At 43.0% G+C, this 25,149-nt stretch overlaps 1 protein-coding gene across 1 annotated transcript in view; it reads left to right on the plus strand.

Annotated features, from left to right (window-relative positions):
- Positions 1–23,093, plus strand: part of col5a3a (collagen, type V, alpha 3a) — a 48,781-nt gene extending 25,688 nt beyond the window's left edge. The window contains exons 21-67 of the mRNA XM_030059043.1: positions 893–946; positions 1,165–1,209; positions 1,479–1,532; positions 1,826–1,870; positions 2,264–2,317; positions 3,040–3,084; positions 3,511–3,564; positions 4,243–4,287; positions 4,501–4,554; positions 4,646–4,753; positions 5,613–5,666; positions 6,010–6,063; positions 6,186–6,230; positions 6,449–6,502; positions 6,888–6,932; positions 7,122–7,175; positions 7,310–7,363; positions 7,730–7,783; positions 7,945–8,052; positions 8,390–8,479; positions 8,677–8,730; positions 8,940–9,047; positions 9,333–9,440; positions 9,561–9,614; positions 9,836–9,889; positions 9,995–10,102; positions 10,236–10,289; positions 12,238–12,291; positions 14,851–14,904; positions 15,035–15,088; positions 15,199–15,306; positions 15,404–15,457; positions 15,572–15,625; positions 15,803–15,856; positions 16,096–16,149; positions 16,268–16,375; positions 16,845–16,898; positions 17,060–17,113; positions 17,217–17,324; positions 17,422–17,475; positions 19,909–19,944; positions 20,395–20,448; positions 20,545–20,845; positions 21,081–21,193; positions 21,452–21,520; positions 22,446–22,679; positions 22,928–23,093. Of these exons, the coding sequence (XP_029914903.1) occupies positions 893–946; positions 1,165–1,209; positions 1,479–1,532; positions 1,826–1,870; positions 2,264–2,317; positions 3,040–3,084; positions 3,511–3,564; positions 4,243–4,287; positions 4,501–4,554; positions 4,646–4,753; positions 5,613–5,666; positions 6,010–6,063; positions 6,186–6,230; positions 6,449–6,502; positions 6,888–6,932; positions 7,122–7,175; positions 7,310–7,363; positions 7,730–7,783; positions 7,945–8,052; positions 8,390–8,479; positions 8,677–8,730; positions 8,940–9,047; positions 9,333–9,440; positions 9,561–9,614; positions 9,836–9,889; positions 9,995–10,102; positions 10,236–10,289; positions 12,238–12,291; positions 14,851–14,904; positions 15,035–15,088; positions 15,199–15,306; positions 15,404–15,457; positions 15,572–15,625; positions 15,803–15,856; positions 16,096–16,149; positions 16,268–16,375; positions 16,845–16,898; positions 17,060–17,113; positions 17,217–17,324; positions 17,422–17,475; positions 19,909–19,944; positions 20,395–20,448; positions 20,545–20,845; positions 21,081–21,193; positions 21,452–21,520; positions 22,446–22,679; positions 22,928–23,074 (3,528 nt within the window). The 3' untranslated portion in view covers positions 23,075–23,093. The remainder of the gene's footprint in view (positions 1–892; positions 947–1,164; positions 1,210–1,478; positions 1,533–1,825; positions 1,871–2,263; positions 2,318–3,039; positions 3,085–3,510; positions 3,565–4,242; positions 4,288–4,500; positions 4,555–4,645; positions 4,754–5,612; positions 5,667–6,009; positions 6,064–6,185; positions 6,231–6,448; positions 6,503–6,887; positions 6,933–7,121; positions 7,176–7,309; positions 7,364–7,729; positions 7,784–7,944; positions 8,053–8,389; positions 8,480–8,676; positions 8,731–8,939; positions 9,048–9,332; positions 9,441–9,560; positions 9,615–9,835; positions 9,890–9,994; positions 10,103–10,235; positions 10,290–12,237; positions 12,292–14,850; positions 14,905–15,034; positions 15,089–15,198; positions 15,307–15,403; positions 15,458–15,571; positions 15,626–15,802; positions 15,857–16,095; positions 16,150–16,267; positions 16,376–16,844; positions 16,899–17,059; positions 17,114–17,216; positions 17,325–17,421; positions 17,476–19,908; positions 19,945–20,394; positions 20,449–20,544; positions 20,846–21,080; positions 21,194–21,451; positions 21,521–22,445; positions 22,680–22,927) is intronic.
- Positions 23,094–25,149: the final 2,056 nt, after the last annotated feature.

Below are 25,149 nucleotides of genomic sequence, written 5' to 3' on the forward strand. Positions count from 1 at the left end.
GAAAATATCAGTGCAACAATACTGCAACAGTGATCACCGCTGTTTTAGCAAAGGAAGTAGAGCGAAGCTTAGCCAAAACATAAAGGTATGATACTTTACTTGCAAAGTATCATACCTGGCAAAGCATGCTTGTGTGAATCTCGTAGATTCTCAGTGGATCTCTCTTTGGAGCTTTTGAGAGGGCAATGGTCTCAAAAGCACCCTCAAAGAGTCTCTCATTTTTACAGTGTTTGTCTGTGGTAAGCACTGGCTGATTGGCTATGACTCACATTCTATCTTTCTCCCAGCAGGTGAGGATGAGACTCAGTGGGGTTCTGTGCTTCTAAATGGATCACCCAGTGCAGGGAGAAATAGAGCGCTATATAAGACATGTTAGAGGAGCTGTGTTAAACTACAAAGACACTGGCAAGGAGAAGAGTTGGATGTTTTGATGAGAGAGAAGGAGTGATGGGAAAAACCATGCAGAGAGGGACAAAGACAAATGTGAGATAGAAATTTGGATGGTGGTGAAAGAGATAAGAGAGATGGAGGGAGGAAAAAGAGAGACAGCGAGGGTAGAGATAAAAATCCTGGCCTGAATGATTATATTTCCATATCAATCACTTCCCAGGAGATCACAGATGTGGCTTTGGAACAGGTGGCTTGGCCAGCCTACAAAGAGGGAGGCTGACAAAAACAGAACGCACAAACACACTCTCGCAAACACAGGCTAGCACAGTCTCCCTGGCCATCACACACACACACACACACACATGCACAAGAACACATACAAAAATACATTCTCTGTCTCCCTCTCTCTGTACTTCTGATTTGTGTTTTAGTATTCCACACTCGCTCCTCCTCATCATGAATTCAGGTTAGTTGTTGACTGCTTGCTGTGTTTTGTCTCCAGGGTCCTCGGGGTCTTGTCGGGCCAAGGGGGCCTCCTGGCCCACCTGGCCAACCGGTAAGTCAACATCATCCTGATCAGAGAATGAGCACCATCCAGTTGATTCAACTCTATAAAGGGTTCTGCTGCATTATGAACATGCCAGCGATGATAAACACTGCAACATTTGAAGAGTTTGTCTTTTTTTTGTTAATGAAGTGTTGACATTTCCACAAAATTTTAAACTGAAATTCAGTATTAATGATCATTTTCTTGTGTGTATCCCTTCCTGTCAGGGTATTCGTGGAATTGATGGAGTTCAAGGGTCAAAGGGCAACCTGGTCAGTCCTGTTACCTTCATTATCACGTTATTTCATCACCATAACTACCAATATGCAACACTGGTGACTTCAGTGTGCAATGAATTTTAAAAGGCATGTGGACAGGTTAAATTAGGATTGGAAATGCTGGAAAACAAACCTAGTCAGAGGCTTTGACCACAGTGGGCCAGAGTGCAGCTGTTTTTGCAAACCTGTCATAGGGATGAGGGGCTTATGAGCAGAGTCATGTGGAGACAGAGTGTGTCACAATTGATGTTTGTTCTTGTCAGGGTCCACATGGAGATATCGGGCCCCCAGGACAACAAGGAAATCCAGGAGTACAGGTATCATATCGACAGAAAAAAATACTGTCCATTTGAAAATTAATCCAAGCAGCACAGACACTTTAAATGAATTTTAAGGTACACGCTGCGCGTACATGCACCTGTTTTTTTTATTTGGCAAATGAAGAGACATTACAGTTATTTAAAGAAGAATTGGTCTTATTTCCAGTATGTTGAGATTCCTTTCAACGCCCACCCCAAACACATCCATACACTGATTCATACAGACTTCAGAAAACCTCTTCTCCCAGTCTGAAATACTAGGTCTGATTTATATTTTCCTTCTGGTCCAGGGCTTGCCTGGTCCTCAGGGTCCCATTGGATTACCGGGAGACAAGGTAGGTAGCCTATCTCTCACTTAATTTCAGAATTAAAGCTGTGACCTCGTGACTCCTGTCATCACCTTCCCAGGAGAGGCTGGCTGAGCAGAACGGTATGACCCAGCCACTTCTGGCTCCTGCTCAGACGAGACGGGGCTAGACAGGAAATCAATACCCAAGAAACACACATCGGAACATAACAGGCTCTAGGGACGGGGTCGGTTGGTCCACGTCGTGAGGCTAGACTGATAAGGGAAATAAAAGCTGAACATAGTTGTGAATATGTTCAGGGGATAGGTGCAGCAAAGTAGGAAATGTTGTTTCCTTGGGAGGAGTTGGGGTGTTGTACTGTATCTGAAGTTCAGTCCTCAGAGAGGTTCCACTGCTTATCCTTCCCTTTGTCGTACACAGGGTCCCCAAGGGAAACTGGGCTTGCAGGGACTACCAGGCATTGATGGCCCCCCTGTAAGTATACATACACAAACACAAACATATGAACACGCAAACATTATCCATACATACACTCATTCACCAACACACACACATAGAGATATACATATCAACTCTTACACCCTGACATGTACCCATATCTACTGTGTATATATGTGTGTATATATATGTATGTATATATATATATACACACACATGCTGCACACATACACATGCAAACGATGTATGCATTCACAAACATTTTGCATGTATGCACATTCTGTGCACACACACTACACACACATGTGCATATGTATGCATATATCTCAGTATTTAGTTAATACCCGTTTGTTAATTAAAAGTAATAGTCATGATTATTTACTTCACCAGCCTGCACTTCTCTCTTGTCAACAGTAGGGGGAAACAGGAGGCATTTGTTCTGGAAGCGAGCCAATGCAGTATGTCATTTAGACAAGAATGAAAAATCTTCTCACAATGAGGCTGCTCTGATCCCAAAAGCTTAATCTTAGATCACAGCCAGACACGTTTGAATGAGTTCTATTTAATACTGCTTGGTATTGTCCTGCAAGGCTTTGTGATACACAGTAATGTTTTCACGGTGCTTTACTCCCAATGCTGCTAGGTTTTCATTTTTTTTATTTTCTGGCTGCATTTAGATATTTCCCTCTAGGAGTCATTTGATGATGATGTCTGTATAGCAGTGCAAAATCAGCCTAATTTCTGTTTTCCTGCATCAGGGTCACCCAGGAAGAGAGGGCCCCCCAGGAGAGAAAGGCCTCCAAGTGGGTAACCATGCAGGCTTATGTACTGTAGCGTGCATGATGTGCCGCATCACTCCTCTTTTGTTACATTCAGTTATTAAAAGTGTAATATCATCCCATTTCTAGTCATCTCCATTTTATAATACCATCCATGTAGCCTATTGTCCCTGTGCACTCAGTCACATTAAGCTACAATTATGCTCACTCACATCATTATCGCTATGATTGTGTTCCTACGATGTCATCATCCTCATTGTACAAGAGCATTAGCCCATTAGAGTCAGCAGCAGGCACTCATCAGCATCATCCGCTTTGTCTGTTTGAGAATGCTTACCCACAATAAAGGATAGGACACATTAACTAAATACAATCATTCATATCTGCTCAGAGGAATGTGTTTTTGCAGGCTGCCCCTTATTCAGACTGTTGTTCTGTTTCTTCACACAGGGTCTGCCAGGTGCCCAGGGGCCTGTTGGGTACCCAGGGACCCGTGGAGTCAAGGTAAGGCATAAGCACGCCATGATCGCAGGTCTCATGTCCACTGAGATTCTCATTCCTCCGCTGTGTTGCAATCTCTAAGTCCGTCAACCGGTGACGGATAAGCTGTTTGAGTCTCTGACTGACAGATGATAGGTGGAGTGAAAACACCTCGGTTTTCAAGAGGACTGCTAACAACAGAGTGGTGAAGGTTTGACGGACAGGGGAAATGCTGGTGTTAGACGAGAGCAGAGCTGTATGATTGTGTGCGTCTGGTGAATTCCATTTTGACTGAATTTATTTTTGACTTTGGGGAATATTCTGTGTATTTCGTCATGGCACTGCAGTCTCCTTGGCATTTAATGATGTCACATTGACACGGCTGGTAGTTTGGCTCAACACATATGAGGGACAGCCTGATCTTGCTGGCAGTCATCAGTATAAAATGTATAAGTGTAAGGCCAATAACTGCTCAATAGCAGAGCAGTGTCAGGTCAAGAGTAAATCAATACACATTTATAAATCATTGACCATAATTTAAGTTAGGTTGTTTCTTTAAGTGGAGAAAACCAGTCAATTTAATATGATATTCAGAGACCAGAGACTTTCTTCTCCTTAGAGGCTTGTCACTGAATCTGGACTGTTACTAAATGAGCTGTTCTCCTCTTTTTCTTTCTTTTTTTTTTTTTTTTTTTCTTGCAGGGAGCAGATGGTGTTCGGGGTCTAAAGGGGAGCAAAGGAGAGAAGGTGGGTGAAATATTTTACCATTCATCTCTTCTGTTGCTTGTTGTTACATTATAGGTACCAGATATGACACATTTTGGAATGTTATTTGCTTTGAGCAGTGGTGGCATAGTCACTTGACAAATAGCACACTAGGCAGATTGCAATATAATGATGAAATTAATCATAGAGGAGCTGTTATTAGACATCACTCATCCCATCTTATATCCATCACAGGGTGAAGATGGTTTCCCTGGGTTCAAAGGTGACATGGGCCTCAAGGGAGACAGGGTGAGAGTTCATTCTGACTATAAGAATGATTTCCTTATTATTTTCTATCACTCATTTTCTAAAAGAAATATGTCCGTCTCTCTGTCTGTAGGGTGATAATGGATCCCCAGGAGGCCGAGGAGAGGACGGTCCTGAAGGGCCAAAGGGTCAAGCAGGACCTATGGGAGATGCTGGAGCTCTAGGGACAGCTGGCGAGAAGGTACACTAACAACAATACAATGACTGGGCAGCTGCTGATCATGTTGCAAAAGCTTTTGCACTTTCCTGCAATGTAAGAAAGGCTAACAATAAGTTACTATTGTCACACCAGAAACAACAAGAAAACTGTATCTGGCCGCCTAGAGAAAGTGTTTAAAACGACTGCAATACAGCACGTGCAGATTTTAAAGTTGTTCAAACATTTAGCTGATGCTCTTGTCCCAGTCATTGCAGTGAGTGAGCTGATCGAGATTCAGTGTCTTGCTCAAGCACACCTCAGCAACAGCTGAAGTGTTGATGTACACATTGGCTGTAGCAGGGATCGAGCATTCAACATTCTGGTTATAGTGCATTCTTATAACTAGACCACAATGCGATCCACTCAGTGCATGTTTATGCATATCTGGCTGTTATCACTGCAAAAAAAAAATCTGTCATTTAGTCTCATATTCAGCGTTAAAATCTTGTTTTTCTTAAATCCATTGAGAGAATCTACCAGTGGGATGAGATAATCTCCCTTCTTTGCTTTCTTTTTTTCTACATATGTTGGTACAAGGCAGAATGAGCCCATTAGGATCAAAAAATTACAATAAAATTCTGGAAAGAAGTTGATTAGCTTTGGAAACAAATGGTGTTATTTCATCCCACTGGCAGATCTTTCCCTTCTTATTTTCACATTTTAACACACTTGTTAAGATGGCTATTTTTTGCAGTGTGTGCCTTTGTTTAAGAGATGCCCTGCTGTTTTGGTACATGCGTAATCAGCAAGATAGCATGAAAATCTTAAATCCACGCACTTAATGCTCTTTCATACTCTTTAAGTCAATTTCCTGTTCTCGTCTTCACCTGTGGCTCTGCAGGGTAAACTTGGCGTACCAGGGTTGCCAGGATACCCAGGAAGACAAGGGCCTAAGGTGATTAACATTGATGAGCTATTATGATCTGTTAATGTGTCCTCCGGTTCCTTTATCAGAGTTTTAAACTGAAAGATGTGTGTCTTTGGCTGGGCTGTTTCCTGTCTGATTAAAAATAAAGCATGATAAATGGCTGATTAAAAAAAGGGCTATTTTATTAATAGTTCATTAGTGACATCAATTCATTAAGTGTTGATGAATGGTGTATTTAAGGCTGTGTTGGGCTCATGGATTAGATTTGCTTTAATTCGATACAGTGGTTAATTATACTTTGATGAGACATTGGGGTTGATGTGTGATGAATGGAAGACTGTGGCTGATTAACCTCTGTGTCGGTCACCAGGGATCACTCGGCTTCCCTGGTGCAGCGGGGATCTCAGGGGAGAAAGGACGAAGGGTGAGGACCAGACCGACATTTTCCTCCTCATCATATTGTGACTACCTCACAATGTGCAGACTACGGCACAATGCACCGTGTAATAATCAGGTGCTAAAGAATTGTGAACCTTTACTTTGCAGGGTCCAGCTGGGCAGCCAGGGTCCGCAGGCCAGAGAGGTCCTAATGTGAGTACTGCTCATTCGTATAAGCAATATTTGTGCTTACTCTACACATCTACTGTCTCTTGGCTTTTACTTAATTATACACCATCAGTTTCCCTCAAGCTGTGGGAGTGTGGCATGGTGTTACATCATTGCAGCATTCTCACATCACCTGTCAATTGTCTTCCACTTCCAGATGAGTTACGGATGCACTAATCAGCCTGTTGTTTGTTTTCCAACAGGGGGCCCGAGGGGGGAGAGGAGCAAGGGGGCCGACTGGCAAGCCTGGAGAAAAGGTAAGCTAAGGCTAGTGTACACACACACACACACACACACATCGACATCCACATCCACATCCACACACTGACATCGACAAGTATCCACAGACACAGGCGTGCACACATAAACACACACACTGTCTCATAAAGTATGGATGAACGCACCGACCAAGTTGGAGCTGGTTGCCGTTCACGTCTAGATGACAGGCCATCTGGTGCAGTGAGGAGCTGCTGTCTGACAGGGGATGCTACAGTTTACACTCTCGACTTCAAAGACCATCTTGGGAAAGCTAAAGATTTGCTGGCGAGGAGAAAACTAGAACTGGATGAGTGGTCTAGGTTTTTGATACAGTAACTCTGTTTTTTATTTCTCACTTTCTCCACTCCCTTGTCCACCTGTCAGGGCTCTTCTGGACATGACGGACCTCCAGGATCCCCCGGTGAACAGGTAAATTTCAGTCCAGCACCACACCGTGTCTAAACAGGAGTATGCTGTTTTTCTCTAACACTGGAGGCTGAGATAACAAAAAGCACCCCAGAAGGATACAGTTGCATAAAACAATGTCGGACAAGTGCTAGAAAACATGATATCATGTTTGAGATGGAGTTTTGACTATCTGTATGTTTTGTTTTATAGGGCCCTCAAGGGCCTCAAGGAAGGAATGGTGAAGCAGGACCTAAAGGCCCGCCTGTAAGTGGGTTAAAATGTGTGGTGTCTGCTCTATAATTTAAAGATCCTCATTTTTACACCATCCCACATTTTATGCTCACCTTTGATCTTTGTTCAGTTCGTTATATCGATGTAAGAAACTGCTTCCTTTTCAGGGTCCAGCTGGAAAAGATGGATTACCAGGTCATCCAGGCCAGAGAGGGGAACCAGTGAGTCCCATTAAAAACTCAATAAAACCATATACTATAGTATATATTGTTATTTTTTTCTCTCTCTCTTCATCATCCAAATGTAAGATGCAGCACACACACCACAGAAACTCATACCCAGGCAAGAGCCTACATGACCTGTGTATAACCACAGCAAAAAGTCAAAAGCTGTGGCTTCAGTATTGAATTATTGAAGAACCAAGCAGAGTGCAAGCTGAGAGACCTATACCAAATTCGATTAAAAAAAAAGAAAGGAAAAAAAAAAACTTTCCTGCAGTCCACAGATAACAACCTCTGTGTTTCCCGCTAGCTCTGTCTCAATGTAGCTGTGGGTCATGGACTCATTTGTCTTGTTTTATTCTTAAGGGTTTCCAAGGCAAGACCGGTCCCCCCGGGCCCACAGGAGTTGTTGGACCACAGGTGAGCAGATCAGTCAACAATATCGTGATTAAATGATTCTTAAAGAGTCAATTCTATTTTTTTGGTAACATATATTTTAAATAATTGTCCCTGAATTTAATCCAGGGAGTAATCAGATGTTCTTGTGCTGATCTGTGCTGTCTTTCTTTGGTGGTTGTTAGGGCAAATCTGGTGAGACCGGGCCAACTGGAGATAGAGGCCATCCTGGGTCACCGGGACCACCTGGAGAGCAGGGTTTACCTGGAGCTGCTGGAAAGGAGGGAGCCAAGGTGAGGGGTTTTCATCAGAGTGTCAGATTCATAATCGCTTATCAGCTTCACCTTATTATTGTTATATTAGATAAGACCCAAGGACTCTCTCAGCAGTGCCTGAATATCTTATCTTATCTCCTGGGTCTCATCCTCTCTCCTAATTTGCTAATAAATAACAGAGGAAACCTTGTGGTGCTGAGTGTATTATGGCTCATAAAAGATGAATGTTCCCTTTTGGTGTGACTTGCTGGTCGGAGTGATTTATGGCTGCATACGGGCGTGCTGTCTGCTGGCTACTTGGCTCATTTCTAATCGTGTGTGTGCGCGCGTGTGTGTGTGTGTGTGTGGCTTCCAGGGAGACCCAGGTCCATCAGGAGTCCCAGGGAAGAGTGGCCCTGCTGGGATCCGAGGCTTCAGAGGAAGCAGAGGCACCCCTGGGGCCACGGTAATACAAAGATCACCTTCACCCACTATCCACATCAAATTCTCCTGAGATGTGTAGCGTGCCATTAGTGTAGCATTGAGAGTGGAATGAAAGTAGTAAGAAAGAGCCATTGTGCTGATGAATACACTGATGGTGAAACTTATAATGACTATGGCTGCCATCTGATTGTGAGGTTCTATGTGCCTGTGTCTCTGCAGGGCCCTGCGGGTCTGAAGGGAGGTGAGGGCCCACCTGGCGTTGCAGGCGCAATTGTAAGTCTGATTTTGTCAGATTGCATCGTTATTTTCCCCTGCCACCCAATCCATTGCTCTCCCTTGTGCCCTTGCGTCATATACCATGCTAGGACATATGGAAGGGGAGGCTGTTTCCATGGTGATCAGTGATCATGACCGCTGCACTAAATCAAAGAGTGAATCATGTGATGTATTCATCTCTTTTCTGTGTTTACTCTTATTCCCAGGGAGCCACCGGAGAGAGGGGCCCTGCTGGGTCAGCTGGTGCTATTGGCCTGCCTGGACGGCCTGGTGGTGTAGGTCCTGCTGGGCCGATGGGAGAGAAAGGCGAGCCAGTAAGATTTTGTACATTACTATTTCTGTTTCTTAGACAACACTGTCCACTTATAGGCACATAGTGTACCATTGCCGCCCATCATTTGGTAATGAACAGCATGAGCACAAACTGTGGTACATGTCATTATGAGATAGAGAATATGTGCACATGATCAGGCTACCCTTCTCGGGTGCTAGTTTCCTTCCTGGCATTATACATTAATCAATGTGTCATGTTCCAGTATGATAATAATAAGTGTTGTGGCAGTTGCTAGATGTGTCCTGCTTTCCCATCTGCTCCCCAGGGAGAGAAGGGTCCCATAGGGCCTGCTGGACATGATGGGGAACAGGGACCTGTAGGGCCACCAGGGGCCGCAGGACCTTCTGGACCTCCAGGAGAGGATGGAGACAAGGTAGTAATGACGAACAGCTAGCACAAACTGTACACACTGCTGGGAGGTGTTATGCATTTGGATTCATTTGTGTGACCGTGGTTTTATATGGGCTGTGTGTATGTATGTGTGTGTCCATAGGGTGAGACAGGAGGACCAGGCCAGAAGGGCAGCAAGGGAGACAAAGGAGAAGCTGTAAGTTTAAATTTAATGTGATTAATCCTAACATCACATCATTACCTTGCATCACCAGGAGGTACAGGACAAATTGGCTTATAATTGGTTCAGGATAATTCAGAGTAATAACTGTTTGTCTGCACAGTACGCCTGCTGGTGTAATGAGCTGATGGCATGAGGCATGTCTTTTCCCCTGTGCATGAGTTAATGGATATTGAGCTGTTCCTCTCCTCCTGCAGGGCCCCCCAGGACCTACTGGAATTCAAGGACCTGTGGGCCAGCCAGGACCGGCAGTAGGTTAACTCACAATGTATCACCTGAAAATGATGATGAGTCCCTTTGGTTTGAGCACACTGCAGTGTGTATTATGCCAACCTGTCCGTGTGTGCATGTTTCAGGGTGTAGATGGCGAGCCAGGGCCACGTGGGCAGCAGGGGATGTACGGGCCCAAGGGAGATGAAGGACTCAGGGGCTTCAAGGGGGCCACAGGACCTGCTGGACTGCAGGTAAGAGCACCCTTCCATTTCCAAGTCTGACTGTATCTCCATGGCTCATCTCTATCCTCACATACAGTTAAGACTATATCTCTGCTTCTGTCTATGCCTGAATCTTTGGCACTAACCACATCTGGACTTGCAGGGAATGCCAGGACCACCAGGGGAGAAGGGAGAGAGTGGACATGTTGGTTTGATGGTGAGTACTGGTCAAGTTTCATGATTGAGTCAGATTTGTCTTGGTCACTGTTGGATGATGACATTTTCTTTGCTTATCTAATTATTTAAAGATGCACATTCTCCACCTAGTCCGTCTATTCATTTTATTTCTCCCCAGCACAACAAACAGAGAGATTATGCCTCGATAGCACAAATAATAATCTTCAAACTTCTATGCAATGACTATTCAAAAAAAGTCCCAGTGAAATGACTTCACATGACTTCTACTTCCTGTAAAAAAAGAGTATATCTTAAACCGTGATATCATCCTGCACTAGTAGGTGCAAATTAAAATTTCAGCCAATGAAACCTCCACAAATCTTTGAACATCCTCTCTCATCCACCAAGTAAAACTGTGTTTCTCTCCCAAACTGATTGTGAATGATCCTTCCCTGCACTATGTGCCGCACAAACATCCTGTTTCAACAGCTACATGAAATCAAGATAGTAAGAGTCAATTTCATGGGTTCTTTAGATTTGTAAAGACGTACGCTGCTCGTAACCTATTTTGGTAGTCGGCATGAATAGAACTTGATTTGCTCTGGTTCCTTTGGTTCTGCCTTGGTTTCGATCACCTTTGGACCTGGTCTTAACTGACTCAGCTTTGACTACGGTGGCCTTGAATACAGTTCTATGGTCTTTACCTTGGACTGCCAGTGGCTATCTCAGGATTTATCAGTCTACCTACTGAAATGTTTTCAACCAAAGTACCTCAATGCACCTATTCATCCCAAGGCAGCGTGTGGATCACTCCAAAATATCTATAAATGTGTATGTGTATGTGTGTGTTTAAAAAAAAAATGGGCCATTGCTTGATGGGAAAAAGAAGTCCACCCAGAGTATGAAGAGGTCCTGTGCAGAAAAAGAGAAAAAGAGAGAGTGACAGAAAGGAGGCAATGGAGCAATGGAGTGCAAGAAAAAGGCGGGACGTTGATTGTGAGCAGGAAGACGGTGTGACAGCTGCTAATCAGATTAGCCCTAGACTTGGCTGTCTAATGAGCACCCTCCTTTGTGACAGTCATCTCACAACGCTGTCAACCATGAACACACGCTCAACAAGATTCTCTATAGCCCTCTTCTCTACAGCCAGATTAGGGAGGGAATGCATCAAAATGGAACCAAAACAAAGGAGAAAGAGCGAGAGAGTGAGCATGAGAAAGAGAGATGGAGAAAGAGAGAGAGAGAGAGAGAGAGAGAGAGAGAGAGAGAGAGAGAGAGAGAGAGAGAGAGAGAGAGAGAGAGAGAGACAGATGCCGAGAACTCAGTGGGGAAGCTTCATTCATGTGTGAGTGTTGCGGATCAGAGAATTCTCTCCTCTAAGGCTCGTATCTCTCCGCCAGAAGGATATGTGTTTCCTCTAGTTCCTTGCTGTCTCTCTCTCTCTCTGGGCAGATTGTCTTTCTTTCTGTGTCTTTGCAACACAAGGCTCTCTCCAAGACTTCAGAGTGTTTTCGGAGCTCAGCTCAACATCTGCTCAACTAAAACTGGAGCCGAGCACAGTTAGGATTAATTGCTCAGCGTTCTCTTGAGGTGCACAGAGGAGTCAAATCATGCTTCAGTATTCTCATTTTCACTGTGGCTGAGAGACTAAGGTCTTGCATTTCACAGGCTAGAGGTTCCTTATTAAGAACAGAGAGAGAATGAGAATGGGGGTGGCAAAAAGAGAAGTAATCAGAGCCTGCATCATACTGAGGGTAATGACCTGTCTGGACATCTTCATCATGTCACTATGATAATGATGGTAGATATTGGGGCCACTGCATGAGCTATCCACCATGGACTGATGTAGAACAGACATTTAATCTATAAGGACCCAGCCAACCTTCAGCTCACTTTGTGTTTGGGTGCATTTACATGTTTATGACCTTTTTTACTCTTACTTCCTGTTCAAGTGTCCTAATAAAAACATTGAATTCTTCTCTCCACAGGGTCCTCCAGGACAGCATGGTCCACGGGGCCCTCAGGGGCCCATTGGTGGCGAGGTAGAGTGCAGCATGACTTCATGCCTTATTTTATTATTGCTCTCCCACTCACTTGGATGTAGAGATTGGCATCACAATAATACCATACCCCTTGGCCAGCATTACTGGGCAGCAGGATGATGGAGTGAGGAGACACTGCCCTTCAGTCAGAGAACCTGGGTTCAGTGCCATTGTTGGCAAGCATCTGCCCTGCTGAAATTTTCCTTGAGCAGATGCTGAATCTCTATTAGCTCCAGGGGTGATGCTCTGTAGCTTTCTCGATCTGCGGAGGAGGGAAACCTAAACAAAATGTTCCTACAGGGAACAGTTCACAGTACACAAGTGTACTTACCTGCACAGTAGGGGTGTGCAGAGGCACCACTATTTGTATATGTATTCATGTTCATTTTGGGGCAAAATAATTAGGATTCGGGAAAAAAGCGGGTGTGGTTTAAACCAGAACTTTTTTTTAATCATTGGATTTTAACTGCAAATAAATATAAAATGACTGAAATTCCTGTTTATTAAAACTATATAGGTTTAGGAAACCCATTCTAACAACTATGTATGTATTCTACAAATCAAAAGAAATATAGTATTATTCACATTTTTTGTGCACCATGACTGTTGTTGTCCATTCTTTTGGTCTATCGCCATCCGCTGTGCTGGATGAGGCGTAGCTTCAGGGTTAATGCTATTTCAAATTAAAATGCTGGGTTGTCAAAGACAGCCAAAGTAGTGCTATCCTTTGCACGTAAACTCAGATTGTGAAGAAAATACAGGTATTATTTAAAGCGGAACTTAAAGAAAAATATTCAGCCAAAATTTATTCGCAGAGAGCCATTATCCGTTACTGGCCGAATATGGATTCGGATTCAGGTGCATCCCTACTGCACAGTGCTCCAGCTTTATATCCTTATGCAAAACCTAATCATGAATACTCCTTTATTCCTCAGTTAAAAACAATATTCTACAAATAAGCCTACAAATAAGCTTTGTCATCTTGAGGAAAAGGATGATATATAAATGAATGCAATTGGAGATGCCTGTTTTTAACTTCAGCTTCCACTTCTATATGTTGGTAAAATGTCTGAGGCAATTTGTTTGTAATTTCTGAACATGCTTAATGGTATTCATAATTGCATGGTGCACCTTCAGTACTTTAAGTATTCTAAGACTGAAATCATTTATATTGTCAATATTACACTAACCATCCTGGTTAAGAGTGTGTTCGATGTACCATCTGCTATCTGATTACAGATTGGAGAATTGTAGTGACATTCAAAAGAAAAAGAAATGAAAGGGAACTAATTACACAAATAATTACTGCTGTGGCGGTAAATTTAGTTGTATTCTGTTATTGCGGTACATGTCCCAGTCCTAGTTCAGATATTTTCAGTAGTTTTGCATTTTAAAATACGTCATAGAGGCTGAGCAATATTTTTCCGTATTATTGCTGCCAACGTATACTTGGTCACATTTTCTAGAATTAAGAAAGCTAGCCTTTTCAGTGAGTGCTTTCATGTGACAGCAGCAGCATATCTTTCCATATAAAGATCAGTTATTATTACAATATCATAAGGCCAGCTGCACTGTTATGCATGCCACACTTTAGACCAAAGATGACTGCCATGCAATACACAGTATTGTGTAAAGTTAAAGCTGAGCAGCTCATCCTCACACACCACTGATGCATTTTCCAGCCGCCCCTCACTACATGCACAGCCTCTCGGTTTGAAACCAAACCATCTTCCTGCTTCAGACCCTCCACTGCTTTTGAAACTTTAATTATTAAATAGTATTAGGATATAATCCCTGAGAGAGAGTTATATTTACCGCTCTATGAATCATTAAGAAGTATTAGACTATCATCCCTGAGAGGTGGTTATATTTACTTCTAGTAATGGCCGTCTCTCCACAGCCTCTCACATTGGTCAATTATTCAGCAGTCAGCCACAGAGAGTTGTACGAGTCTCACCGGAGCTCCACCGCAGGAAGCATGGAAATACAGGGGTGTAGAGATGGTGGGATCCATAAATGGATTGATACAGCAATAGTTAGAGAGAGAGAGAGGGAAATGTACTGGGATGGCATGAGAGGAGAGCAGTTGACAGCAGGGGAGTTCAGTAGCAGTGCTCTGCTGTACTCAGCTCTCATATTTGTGCACTCTACCGAAGACACGCTTTTACTGGATTTGTCTCAAGACACCCAGCACAATATGCTGACATACATGCAAGCACACACGCACCCATACACACACACACACAAACAAACAAATAGTGAGAGAGAGAAAGAGAGAGGGAAAATAGCACACACTCCACTGTGTGACTCAGATACCATCCACGTAGCAAACTTGACACTCAATAGTTTCTCCTTCTGTTGTGATAATTCTGTTCCAGTTTCAGCTCTCTGTGAGCAGAACTGCTGACAAACAAGCCAAAAAAAACCAACAAAAACAAAAACACAAAAAAACAACACTGCACCAAGAACTGGATTTTCAAAAAATCAGATGAATATTTCAAACCTGCGCCTTGTCTTATGATATTTTAGTTCAAGCTGTTCTCTCTCCTAATGCTATAGGGTGCACCTGGACCGCCTGGTGGAGTTGGTCAGCCTGGACTTGTTGGAGAGAAGGTCAGCATTTCCCATTAGCAACTACATAGTGTTTGCCTGTGCACATACTATGGCTTTATGTGCGAGTGTGTATGTGTGTATATACTGTGCTAGGTGAGCTGGCATCTTACCCATGTGTCCTCTCCACCAGGGCGAAGATGGAGAAGCTGGAGACCCCGGGCCAGCTGGAGAGACTGGTGTCGCTGTGAGTCACATCGCCTCCCTTGCTTTCCTGACTCACACTGCAGCTCTGCCTTTCCCAGTTCTCTGTCTTCCCATTTCCAATTGTGGTATTTGCATTTGCTTTGGTCCCAGGGTGCTAAAGGCGAGGTGGGAGAGAAGGGTGACGCTGGCCCTCCAGGTGCAGCTGGGCCTCCGGGAGTCAGAGGACTACCAGGGGAAGACGGAGCCAAAGGCAACATTGTGAGTTTCCCTCTATCTGGACCACTGTCCGCGAGATGGTGTGTTAATGCAATGCTGAAAATAAGCCTGGTCTCTAACTAGTTCCTGTTCCACATAGGGTCCCATTGGATTCCCTGGAGACGCAGGACCCCCTGGGGAACCTGGCATCAATGTCAGTTGTTTTTCCAGTATTATTCTAACAGATATAATTGATTTTATTTTTCATGTTCACAGTTTTGATAATACCTCCTGGTAATTCTGTCTCAACCTCCCTTTTTTTGTCCAGGGAGTCGATGGTGGACCAGGCGCTAAAGGAGACAATGGAGAAGCTGGCAAAGCCGTGAGCAGTAACTTTTTTTTTACATCAGCTTATATGTAGAAACACCAACAGCTCTCATATGCATAGCTGAGGTTTTTGCTTATTCATTATCATGTTTTTTTTTTTTTTTTTCCTTTGTGTCTTTGGCTGTGAATGCATTTCCATTTCACTTGTAACACATTGTTGTGTTTTCCACAGGGACCCCCAGGAGCCTCTGGAGAGCCAGGCCCTTCCGGACCCCCAGGGCGGAGGGTGAGTCTGCATATGTGTGTGTCTGTGTGTATGTATCCTAGGTTATGTTTGTGTTGGTGTACACACATAATCGATCTATACCTGTACATCAGCACCTTTTAATGATCTATACTGAATCAGAGGTAGATATCAGAAAGTGAGGCAAATAGAAATTAATATTAATATAAATTCAGATAAATTTAAAACACATCATCCATGACCTGTAAACACTTGTCATCACCTTCTTTTCCCACTGGCAGGGTCACTTGGGAGCTGCAGGAAAAGAAGGGAAGCAAGGACTGAAGGGATCCAAGGTAAAGATGAAGAATCATGCTGAGCTTATGAGTACATCTGTTGTGCCTTTCAAACAAATCTAGCTGGATTGTTGTGTTCCTAATGCTTTCTGTCTGTCTCTCTCCATCTGTTCTGCAGGGGGCGACAGGGGCAGAAGGTTTGGTGGGGAAGACAGGCCCAGTGGGACCCCAAGGACAGCCAGGGAGGCCTGGTCCTGAAGGGCTCAGAGGAATCCCAGGTCCTGCGGTCAGTACACACAATCTCGGTATTGATCTGTGCGCAGCATATGGTAAAAAAAAAAAAAAAAAAAAAAAAAAATCATGTTGCAGTTGCAATCTGTTGTGATATGATTCACATTTTTAGTTGGAATGTAATTTTTGAATCACATTTTTCTCTGAGAAAATCTATGAAAATAATGATGTTATGGTTTTTCATTGGGGGTTATGTCTGGAAAACAATTTGTTTGCCAGGGCCTCTCTGTACCTCCACAATCCTTAATTTATAATGGAAATTTGGGGCACATTTTACTTATTCTTTCTTTAATATTTCAATTAATTATTCAGTCCTATTGGCTATAGGTCTTAGGAACATAGGAAGCTTGGACAGTGTTTAGCTTTTTAACAATAATTAGGTTGTGTTTATGGGTCTGTAACTCATTTTTCTAACATACTATAAGCAGATCTCAGATTCATTTTAGGCTGTGTTTACTCTCCAGGGTGAGCAAGGGTTAAATGGACCACCAGGACAGAGTGGACCCCCAGGTCCAATCGTAAGTCCTTTACATTTGGCTGATAATGAAACCCAACAAATGAAAGGAAGCATGTGGCATGCTTTATCTAATTCAGAACCCAAACCCAACCTATATCATATTTTATAAACAGCATTGACCTCATTGATGTGACCCACTAATGCATTTGACATTGTTCATAGGGGCCGCCGGGACTCCCTGGATTGAAAGGAGACCCTGGCATCAAAGGAGATAAAGTGAGTATCACATTGGTTTAACCCTTGACAGATATTGGGAGAACCCAGTGTAATAGTCTGAATCCTGAGAAATCATGGCAATGAACCATGTTTCTTTCTGCAGGGTCACGGTGGGTTGATTGGTTTGATTGGACCCCCGGGAGAACAGGGAGAGAAAGGAGACAGAGGTCTGCCAGGGACTGACGGCACGCAAGGACCTAAAGGAGATGTGGTACGTAACTATATCACTAGGATGCCTGTGATACTTTATGCATGACACATAGAGTTTCGCTTTTGTAATAACAAAATATCCTTGCCTTAATTTTTAGGGTGTGGTTGGCTCCCATGGTCCCACTGGCCCACCAGGACCACCTGGACTGTCAGTAAGTGACTCCCGTGCTCCTCTGCTCAATACTGTGCTCCTACTATTCTGTGATCCATTATAGGTGAATTATCTGTTTGGATCTTTCATTTTCTGTTTTGTTTGAGAAAGGTGTTTTAGAAGACCAACCCGTTGACCGATCTCTTACGCTGCTACAGGAGAGCATAGCTTTTTTCTGCTGATATTCTTTTTCCCATCTTTTTAGCTAATATGATGCCTGTGGACACGGCTGTCGCTTTCAGAATTATTAACCCCCTTACTTTAGCTTGTTCATTTCATTATCCCAAAGAAAGGAACTGGCAAACCATTGGCTACTTATACAGATCACACAATGGGAAAGTGCTTGGCAAGTTTAATTTGAATATGGAAACATCTGTGCTTTTTAGATAGGTTATGATAAAGCTTTAAAACTCAATGGCCCCGCCACTGACTAATACTCAAATGAATAAAAGATGAAGGAATATGCATTATGCAGCTTTTTCTCTGTGAGGGTTAACTGCTGAACTGTCTTTTCGGTGATCTAGGTCTGGAATCCAGTTTATGTTGGAGCTGTACAAAATAGCTAATAATGTAACCTAGATATTAGTTTGAATGTGCAACCAATTTTCAAATGATGACCTAGCCTAAATAATGTATCTACATATTCCTTATGTGGCCTGAAGCTTGTACTTACCCGATCTATGCAACATCCTATTACAACAGAGCTTAAAGCTTAAAGATAGATGTCACATACTGCAGCACAAGTCAGTCTTTTTGATTAAAGCGGTGCTTTACAGGTATAGCACAGCAGCTGCACTTGATGGCTGTGACTTCAGTGTTATTTTAAATCTGCCCCAAACATCCCCTGTGAACCTCCTTCCTCTGTAGCTTCTCTGACATAAGCATAACACAGCACTAGTGATTGTTTTAGATTGACACTCTAAATCTATATGTTGACTGCATGAAGGCTGTGAGAAGGCTGGTTGCACCAGAGCGTTTTAGCAGCAAAACTGCTCTGTGTATTGGAACACCAGTGGATGCAACTTGTTCAATATAAACTCGCTGACTTGATTAGCCAATAAAAACAACTGTGTTGAAACTGGTCAGAGGGAGGGCACTGTTGAGGTGGATAAGCCTTGTTATCTGTGCAAGCTTAATGACATTTAAAATGAGATTCTTTGTTTTGTATTGCCCGTATTACCACAATATAAGACGGCCATTGTTGATGAAGTGGAAGTGAAAAAATGATCCACTCCTTATGCAGGACACAGATATACTGACATGGTTATTTGAGCATAAAACATTTTTAATTGCTGATTATTTAGAAAAAAAAAACCTGGGTTAGAAGAAAGACAGCAATGAATAGATGAGATCCTCATTTTCTTTTGCTCTCTTCTACGGTTATTTGTTTTAGTATAATAGTACCAGAATGTACTTAATGTGCTTGCTGTAATTGTAATGAAATTAGTATTGTTTACGGCTTTGATACAGCAAGCTCAAGTGTTTATTTTATTGGTGTCTTGTAATCCCATGTGGGATGGGCCATTTATGTGGCATGACACATGAAAAAATGCACTCATTCATTGCATTGTATTGTGTTTCAGTAAACTCAACAAGCATCCTCAAAGTATAAAACAGACTGCTGTCAAACACATACTAAGTGCACAGTGTTGGCAAGCTGGCCAAATGAGTGTGATCCGTAATAGAGTAATAGTAATATGCTATCATATTCTTGATGAAAGAAGAAAGAAAAAACTGTGAAACTTGCCATGAAGAAGATGAGTTTTTAAGATTCAAAGCTTTACAATAAACAGAATGAAAAAAACATGAAAAGTCATAGGCTACAAAGGTGATGATATGGTGACCAAACAGATAATCCACTGACACCGTCTCTATCTTGCCATCTAAAATCTCAGAGAGCAGTGTTTGTTCTGTAACTTTGATGCACTCTGATTTGTTGATAAATTGACTGAAAAAATTAATTTGCAATGCACATTTGAATGACACAAAGAGATTTGGATCTCGGGGATTTAGCTGACCCTTTTATCCAGTGATATAAAATGAATGAGCAGTTAAGGTCTCAGTTTCTTGAAAAAGAAAACTTGTGAGAGACCTATTTGCTGTGGCTGGATCAAACCAGTGACCTCTCTGTTATGAGATGGCCTATCTAAGCATTAGGCTGTCCAGCCAAGATCAGCCTCTATCTAGAAACACAGAGCAATGTTACTACTACTTACCACTATCAAGTGCTGAAGTAATAATTTTGGCCATAAGCTGTTCTGTCCCTAGGTGGATACATGGCTTTAAAATGAATAACTGATTTGCCTTTTCCTATATGTGCTATAGTATTTGCACATTAATGTCAGCTCTGCAGTAAAAATGTGACTGTTCTGTCAGGGTCGGCTTAATGGCTTCTAAGCTTTTTATCACTCACTGTCCGCCTTTTTTCTCTTAGGGCACAGTTGGTGAAAAAGGATCGAAGGGCGACATGGTGAGTTCAAAAATGTTCCTTATTTCTGCATTGCCACCAAGCACACCTTACCTGGGCCAACAGCTGTCAGGAACATATGCTGGAGAAGACAGAGAGTGTGTTTTTTGGCTTAAATGTACCATGCCTCATAATCATAATGCTCTACTGTGTTTACTGCATGTCTCTGGGACTAAAAGCTTGCTGTACAGCCACGCTTGCCTTGTGTTTGATTTTTCCAGTGGGCCCTTTTAATAGGATTTGGTTCTAGTGTGTGTGATGTTATGAAAACCACTATAGTGTGTCTGGAGAGCCAGGGCTTTGACCACAGAGTGCTGATGCACATAGCTGGATAATCCTATAAAGCAGCAACCATATCTGCCTGGATAAAGCAGGGATTTAGCCAACTGGTGTGAGAGAGGCTCCAGGTGAGAGGATGATTGACACAGAGTTTTGTCCTCTCCTGTTCTCCAGGGTGCCGCTGGTCTGCGAGGAGATACAGGACCCGCTGGCCCACCTGGACCCCCAGTAAGTATCCTCAATTATCCATGTCATGGTCTTCAGTGTGCCATTTTTTCCCTCTTTCTTTCTCACATCCTACTCTCCTCTCCTTGCTACCTCTAGGGCCCCCCTGGGACGATGATCCAGCCTTTCCCCATCCGAGAGGGCCGGAAGAAGAGGAGGAGGCACTCCGAGCAGGGGGGAGGATCTGCTCCACACAGGGACGAGGACATGGAGGTGGAGATAGAGGATTTCCTCCAGGGAGACCAGCCTCTAGAGGATGCTGAGGGCATGGAGGAAGTCTTTGCCTCCCTAACTTCCATGAAAACTGAGGTGGAGCTGATGAGGAAGCCCCTGGGAACCTTCGAGAGCCCTGCCCGCACCTGCAAAGAGCTCATGATGGTCCAGCCTGACTACAAAGATGGTCAGCAAAGAGATTGCTTCATTAGCTATACAGTGAAACGTCCTTATAGCTTATCCAAGAATAGTCCACTATAGTGGCCATATTTCAGCCACTGGACACTTTTACCAGCGCTCAGCCTCATTAAGTCAAAATGCAGTTTATCATTTCACTTATGATGTCATCATGTTATCCTAGATGTGTCTGTCATGATTATATCTGATACTTGATTGATGTGTTTTCTCTGTGCACTCTGTAGGAGACTACTGGATAGATCCTAACCAGGGCTGTCACCGGGACTCCATCAAGGTCTACTGTAACTTCACAGCTGATGGAGAGACCTGTCTTTACCCCGACAAGAGGATTGAGATGGTAAGTCTCCAATCTCCTGCTGTCAGCCTTTACAAAGCTAACCTTGTCATATTACAGCAGAGCCCAAATCACTGGTTATATCCCTTGAGCCTAAAATTCTACTTAACATCATCTCTCTCTCTCTCTCTCTCTCTCTCTCTCTCTCTCTCTCTCTCTCTCTCTCTCTCTCTCTCTCTCACACACACTCTCTCTCTCTCTCTCTCTCTCTCTCTCTCTCTCTCTCTCTCTCTCACTCACGCCCTCATTCTCTCTGTGTAGGTGAAATTAGCAGCATGGAACAAAGAGAAGCCGGGAAGCTGGTACAGCCAATACAGGAAAGGGAAGCAGGTAGGGAAAAAAAGATCAACCTTCACCTCCTACTATTAATCTCAGCAGCCTCCAAATGTCAGACAGTCTTTTTCAGCTAAATTACTCATCCTAATTGAGAGTGTTTGAATGATATTCATGCAGATGATTGAGGGCGGAGCACATGCAGGAGTTTGCTCATGGGAATGTGCTTGTAATGGTGTGTGTATGTATGTGTACATCCACATACACATGCACAAGAAGATGCAATGTGCATATATATATATGTATATATGTAAATCTGCTCACTGTATAATTAAGCATTAACCTATGAGACGCTATCAAGTGAGTGAGCTCTGGCCTGATATTGCCAGCAGTTGCTTTCAGCAGTCAGAATGACTCACACAAAGCCATTGGCAGCTGTGTCTCACTGACTGGTATTCAGAGCAGCATGCTCAGAGCACTGGCTTTTTATGTGTACCTGATCAGAGGTCTCATAACCCACTCCGATAATCACAGTGCTACCAGCATAATTGCAAATCACTGACTGCCACACTGAGGTTTTGGCTTTGCTAGGGCATTTTTGTTTCCTTCTTATTCTAATTTGCATTATTTGGCCTGTCAAATCCTTGTTTTGTCTGTAAAGGAAAGTTGTCCTAACTTTTCAAGCCTGCCTCACTTAAATTCATCCATGAGCAAGAGCCTTGAGAATTTATAAACGAAGATGGAAAGATGGAAGATGGAAAATAGAATTGAATTTTTTTATTCATCTGATGCATGGGTTTGTAGACTCAGACATGTTTTTTGTTATTATGTAGCTTTTTCTCTTTCAGAAGAGAGGCTGTATGTCATTGAGCTGTCTGCCAGTTTGGCATTGCCTTTGTTCTGGGTAGATATTATGTAAGACTGCAGAGCAAATAATAAGTCTCCACCCATGTTGCTCACTGATCCCCTCTGTGTCATCCAGTTCTCCTATAGTGACAGGGATGGGAACCCAGTACATGTAGTCCAGCTGACCTTCCTGAAACTACTTAGTGCCACAGCCAAGCAGAGCTTCACCTACACCTGCCAGAACTCTGCAGGCTGGTTTGACAGCTCCTCCCGGTCGTACCAGCATGCCCTGCGCTTCCGGGGCAGCAATGATGAGGAGCTGACCCAAGCCAAGAGCCCCTTCATTCACCCATTGCATGATGGATGCCAGGTCAGTGTTGGGAAGTGCCAGGGTGAGCGACTCTCTAGCCAAATAGGAATTAGCCTTAATGAAGCTAATGTGTTTATCAATTGTGTTGCTGTTGTCAGCTGGTGCTTGATTCAGTAATGGTCTTACAGATGGTAGCCATCAGATCATTGGCTCGTGTATGCATAGGGATTTATGCCAGAGTCGCGAGAGATGGTTAGATGGAATATGCAGAGCAGATTCAAACAACGGTGTTAATTTTTCTCTTGCAGTTCCGGAAAGGTCAGGAAAGGACTGTTCTAGAGATCGACTCGCCCTCGGCGGAGCTGCTTCCAATCATAGACGTGGCTTCTTCAGACTTTGGCAACAGCAACCAAAAATTTGGCTTCCAAGTTGGACGAGTATGCTTCAATGGTTAACATCGTACAAACCACACAAGAAATGACATGCACATTAAGTTTGCAACAAAAGAAACTGGACTTTGCCGCTACCCCAAGCAATATTTATTACAATATGTTCTTATATGTGGTGGGTTTGTGGTATATTTTTAAGACTCTTCAACATCCAAGCTAAATTACATGGCTCTAGGATGATGAGAAGAATGCCAAGTAGAAGACGAATAACAGCAGGAACGAAGCACATTTTCCAAAGGGAAATTTTCCAGTTAGATATATTTAATTTTAAGTGTTTTTGTTTTCGTTTTTTTTTCTCTCACTGTTTGAGTGTGCTGTAATTGGATCCTCTAGAATCATGAGGACTTAACCACTTGACAATGACCACTTAAAAACGACAGATGGATCCCTCTGATTGAGAGAAGGAATACTCTGTCATTCTGTGGTACGGGTCAGTTGAGTGGGACTTTTCAGGCCATGGATGCAAATTAGTTGCTACCTAACGGATTACCGTGACTGGGACCGAATCAGCCGGAGACACTGTCATACTCATTTGCATGCTCTGATTTGACTATAATGACTATTGCTTAGCTGTTGTGAACTAGTCTAGAATATTAATTCCACACAAGCACCACAATTAATTTCACTGTGTGCAGGAATGATAAATTGTCCTTTTACCCTTCAACTGCAGTTTGCTCAGTGAATGACCTTGATTAGTATTCAGTAAGCGTTGCTAGTTATTGAACCCGACACTTACTTGAGCGGATAAGGTTGTTTCCTTTATTGAACTGCTTCCCTCCACAGGTTTGATAATTCACATTTTGAGCCTTCCGTGTCTCCAGAAACTACGGTAATGTATGTGTCAGCCTTACACCTCATCTAATGTGATACATACTTGCTTTGACAGACCTCAACGGCAAGGTTGGGGATATTTCAGTGCACAAATGGGATTAAGAGCATGCTGATTGAGCGCAGTGTTCTCTAGTATTCACTACAGGCCATCATATCAAGAGGCATTTCTTGCATCTCTTGAAAACATTTTGTAATTGCTGACATACCCCGTTTTCTCTTTTCCACTCTAGTCAAAACAAAGTTTTTTTTGTTTTGTTTTGTTTTTACGCTCTCTCCATTGTGTTCATATGGTCACTGTTGAACAATATACTTTGCTGTTTGTTTTGACATGTTATGCTCTTCAGTGGTGCTAAAGATTATTCAGTTATTTTTGAGTCACTGTATTTATGTGTCTCTGTGGGCAGGATTAGCGGACGAGGGAAGGAGAGAGTTATTGGTCTTTCAACAGCAGTACTCGCTGGGTAAAAAGCACTCAGCTAGACAGGGGAGTAGTCTACTGTGTTTTTTGCACATCTCTGGCTGATTGTGCCAATTTCACACAGCCAGTGAAAGGAGGCTAGGGACAGTTCATTCCTCAAGCTATGTGGTTAATCATTGCATTAACAAATAGAATACCTTAATGTTCTGCCTGTCCTCTCCAACCCAAACAGTAGACTATGTATCCAGCATGTGTAATTTACCAATTCACTCCTGCTGCTTCTTAGTATTTAAACATTTCAGTAATTAACTCCTCTCCTCCAGCCTCATCCTGCCCTGTCCCTCCTGTGTATAGTGTTTGTTGTACTAATTTTATATACTGTACAGTTATTCTAAAGACTTGAGTATGAGTTCATAACCTGTTGTCTGAATGAAAAACAAATGTACTTGAGAAATTGAGATGTGCGAATAAAAACAAATAAGAAACCTAGCTATTTTTTTTTCCCTCCCTGGAGTAATGTCTGTGCATAGGAGCATGTGGCTGTCTGCAGTGTCCACTCAGAGTGTAATAAACAAACAAGACTCTTCATTACCAACCAGTTCTGCAACATTCGCTCAACGAGCCTGCAATCAACATCCCTACACAGCAGATGTAATCAACTCTGATTCGCTCCCCAGTTCATTTATTTCAATTAGCCTGTGTTCCATTCCTCAAGAGGGAAGTAGAGAGGAGACCGAAGCAAGGGAAGGATGGAGGGATAGATGGAGAGAACGAAGGAGCTGGGCGGTAATGAAATGGCTGAGGATGTGAAACACGGCTGTGGAGATTTCGT

This window comes from Myripristis murdjan, chromosome 8 (assembly GCF_902150065.1).
Source record: "Myripristis murdjan chromosome 8, fMyrMur1.1, whole genome shotgun sequence".
NCBI lineage: Eukaryota > Metazoa > Chordata > Actinopteri > Holocentriformes > Holocentridae > Myripristis > Myripristis murdjan.